At 46.7% G+C, this 2,960-nt stretch overlaps 1 protein-coding gene across 2 annotated transcripts in view; it reads left to right on the top strand.

Moving 5' to 3' along the window:
- Positions 1–2,960, top strand: part of DIP2C (DIP2 acetate--CoA ligase C (putative)) — a 166,804-nt gene that overhangs the window by 34,064 nt on the left and 129,780 nt on the right. For both annotated transcript variants that reach the window (XM_017862169.1, XM_017862170.1), the window contains exon 6: positions 1,108–1,305. In XM_017862169.1, coding sequence (XP_017717658.1) covers positions 1,108–1,305 — 198 coding nt within the window. The remainder of the gene's footprint in view (positions 1–1,107; positions 1,306–2,960) is intronic.

The following is a 2,960-nucleotide window of genomic DNA, read 5'->3' on the forward strand; positions in this document are numbered from 1 at the left end:
TCCCCCCTCCGCTGCCTGCCTCTCCTTATAGATGCCGGAGCTGCTGCCTTTGCCCCCGAATGCTCCTGGGTCTTTTTAGACAAACAACTTAAAGTTGAAACAAAGCACAAGAACTGCTCATTATAGCAAACTCGAGCTCCTTATTATCCTGTGCGTTAAACCACAAGTAAAAACGGCCAGTTTTCTTGTCAGTCATAAAGTGAGAGACAAGTCTGTTCCAGAAATGGAAAAGATAATTTCCATTCTTCACCTCTCTCAAGGATTGGGCAGGTGGTATTTATGATGCACTGATTTTAGTTTTACTCAGGAAAATACTCGCTCCGTGTTCCTGTTATTCAGTGTACTTGTGGCAGATTTAAATGTACAGCTCAGACCAGGTGTGGTGGCTCATGCCTGTAATTCCAGCACCGTTGGAGGTCAAGGTGGGCAGATCACTTAAGCCTGGGAGTTCAAGACCAGCCTGGGCAATATGGCAAAACCCTGGCTCTACAAAAAAAAATATATATGTATACACACACACACACTAAAATTAGCTGGGCATGGTGGTGCATGCCTGTAGTCCTAGCTACAGGCTAGGACTGTAGCGGAGGCTGAGGTGGGAGGATAACCTGAGCCTGGGAGGTCGAGGCTGCAGGGAACTGTGATCATGCCATTGCACTGCAGCCAAGGCAGAAGAGAGAGACCCTGCCTCGGAAAATAAATGCACCATTAATCTTTAAGGACAAAATATAATTTAGCAAGATTTAAGCAATTTGGGGTCCAAAATCACTAGTTTATGTTGATAATGGAAATTTTCAGCACGGCTGTTTGAATTCCAGGCTCTCTGCCTGTATGCCACGCAGTTCCACCTGTTGTCAGTTTGCAGATATGTCCAGGTCCACCTAAGCACTCCACCTACATGCTGCCTTGGAAATTACAAGAACTGATTTTTTACCAGCATTCGTGATGCTAGTGTATAGACCCCAATTGTAGAAAAGCATGCTCTTCTGTCAGCCAATAAATGTACACCTTAAGTATAAATCTCCTGGCTTCTTTATAGAGAACAAAAAGTAGCCACGCTAATGTGGATGCATTTCTCTCGTAACCTCTTGTATTCAAATGATTTAGTTCAACAACCAGATCCGAACCAACCAAAGCCGGAGGGGGCCCAGATGCTGGCCATGCGCGGAGAGCAGCTGGGCGTGGTCACGAACTGGCCGCCGTCGCTGGAGGCTGCACTGCAGAGGTGGGGCACCATCTCGCCCAAGGCGCCCTGCCTGACCACCATGGACACCAACGGGAAGCCCCTCTACATCCTCACTTACGGTAATCCCGAGGCTCACCCTCTGCCCTTTGCCCACCCCCCTCGCAGCCACTCCCAAACACATGAAGCTCAGTGTCCGTTACTTCTGGTGACTGACGGATTTTATGCTGCCTTATGTTTCTGGCACAGAAATAAATGGAATCTCGAAAGTTATTTGTTAAATATTTTTTGAGTTAAAACCGGAAATGGCTGGTTGAAACAGTGACCATAACTCTTAATAAGATGTTAGATCTTCTTAAATACATACGCGATTTATTGAAATGCATGCTTTCAGCAAAGATTGGTAATACTAAAAATACAAAAAACTAGCCGGGCGAGGTGGCGGGTGCCTGTAGTCCCAGCTACTCGGGAGGCTGAGGCAGGAGAATGGCGTAAACCCGGGAGGCGGAGCTTGCAGTGAGCTGAGATCCGGCCACTGCACTCCAGCCTGGGCGACAGAGCAAGACTCCGTCTCAAAAAAAAAAAAAGAAAAGAAAAATCTAAGCTTTCTGATATGTATCACTCAGAAGAAACAAAATCGGTTTCCAAGGGACTTTTTCAGAAGGCCGGAGAAACCACCTTTCCCTTAAGTCTTCAGTCCAATTAATACAGTCTGTAAACTTTTGCCCATGGTTAACGATAGCAGAGAAATGCGTTCTCTTTTTTTCTGTGGATAAGAGACCATAGAGGAGCAGATTGTCAGGCTATTTTCTCTTTGCTTCAGCTTTACAAAGAAAATAGTAACTAAAAGGCTGGCACGATGGCTCGTGCCTGTAGTCCCAGCTGCTTGGGAGCTGAGACAGGAGGATCACTTGTGACCAGGAGTTCGAGACTACATTGAGCTATGATTGTGTCACTGCACTCCAGCCTCAGTGACATAGCAAGACCCCATCTCTAAAAAATTAATTCGAATTTTCAAAAGATAAGAAACTAACTGGCTGGACGCGGTGGCTCACGCCTGTAATCCCAGCACTTTGGGAGGCTGAGACAGGTGGATCACGAGGTCAGGAGATCGAGACCATCCTGGCTAACACGGTGAAACCCCGTCTCTACTAAAAAATACAAAAAACTAGCCGGGTGAGGTGGCGGGCGCCTGTAGTCCCAGCTACTTGGGAGGCTGAGGCAGGAGAATGGCGGGAACCTGGGAGGCGGAGCTTGCAGTGAGCTGAGATCCGGCCACTGCACTCCAGCCTGGGCGACAGAGCGAGACTCCGTCTCAAAAATAAAAAAAACTAAAGGACCAAAATGGTTCATATTATGCCTGCATGTCTGAGATTTATGTTGACAGTTGAAATTTTAAACATAGCTGTTTCAGTTCTAGGCTCTTGGGCATGGTACAGAACGTCGTTCCACCTGTTGTCTGTTTGCCGGTTTTGTTTTTAACTTTAGGTTTTGTTGGTATAACACAACACTTTTCTGATTGCAGGTAGGAAAGGAATTGATTTCTCCATTAGCCATGGAGGCCCAAAGCCAGGTGCTATGTTGAATGGTGGAATCTCAGTAGAGCCCAGCCTTTTCGGGGTGGGGCTCCGGGAGGCAGCAGCTGTCGACCTGTGCATTTCACGGACAGATGGGGGATTTGGGTCTAGGAGCATACTGGGTTTGGGAGCGTGTGTTTTGTAGCTCCTTTGGTTTTATGGCTTCTTTCAGTAGGTTTTTTTTTTTTTTTTTTTTTTTG

The sequence above is a fragment of the Rhinopithecus bieti genome, unplaced genomic scaffold, assembly GCF_001698545.2.
Source record: "Rhinopithecus bieti isolate Rb0 unplaced genomic scaffold, ASM169854v2 scaffold_64050, whole genome shotgun sequence".
In the NCBI taxonomy this organism is placed as follows: domain Eukaryota; kingdom Metazoa; phylum Chordata; class Mammalia; order Primates; family Cercopithecidae; genus Rhinopithecus; species Rhinopithecus bieti.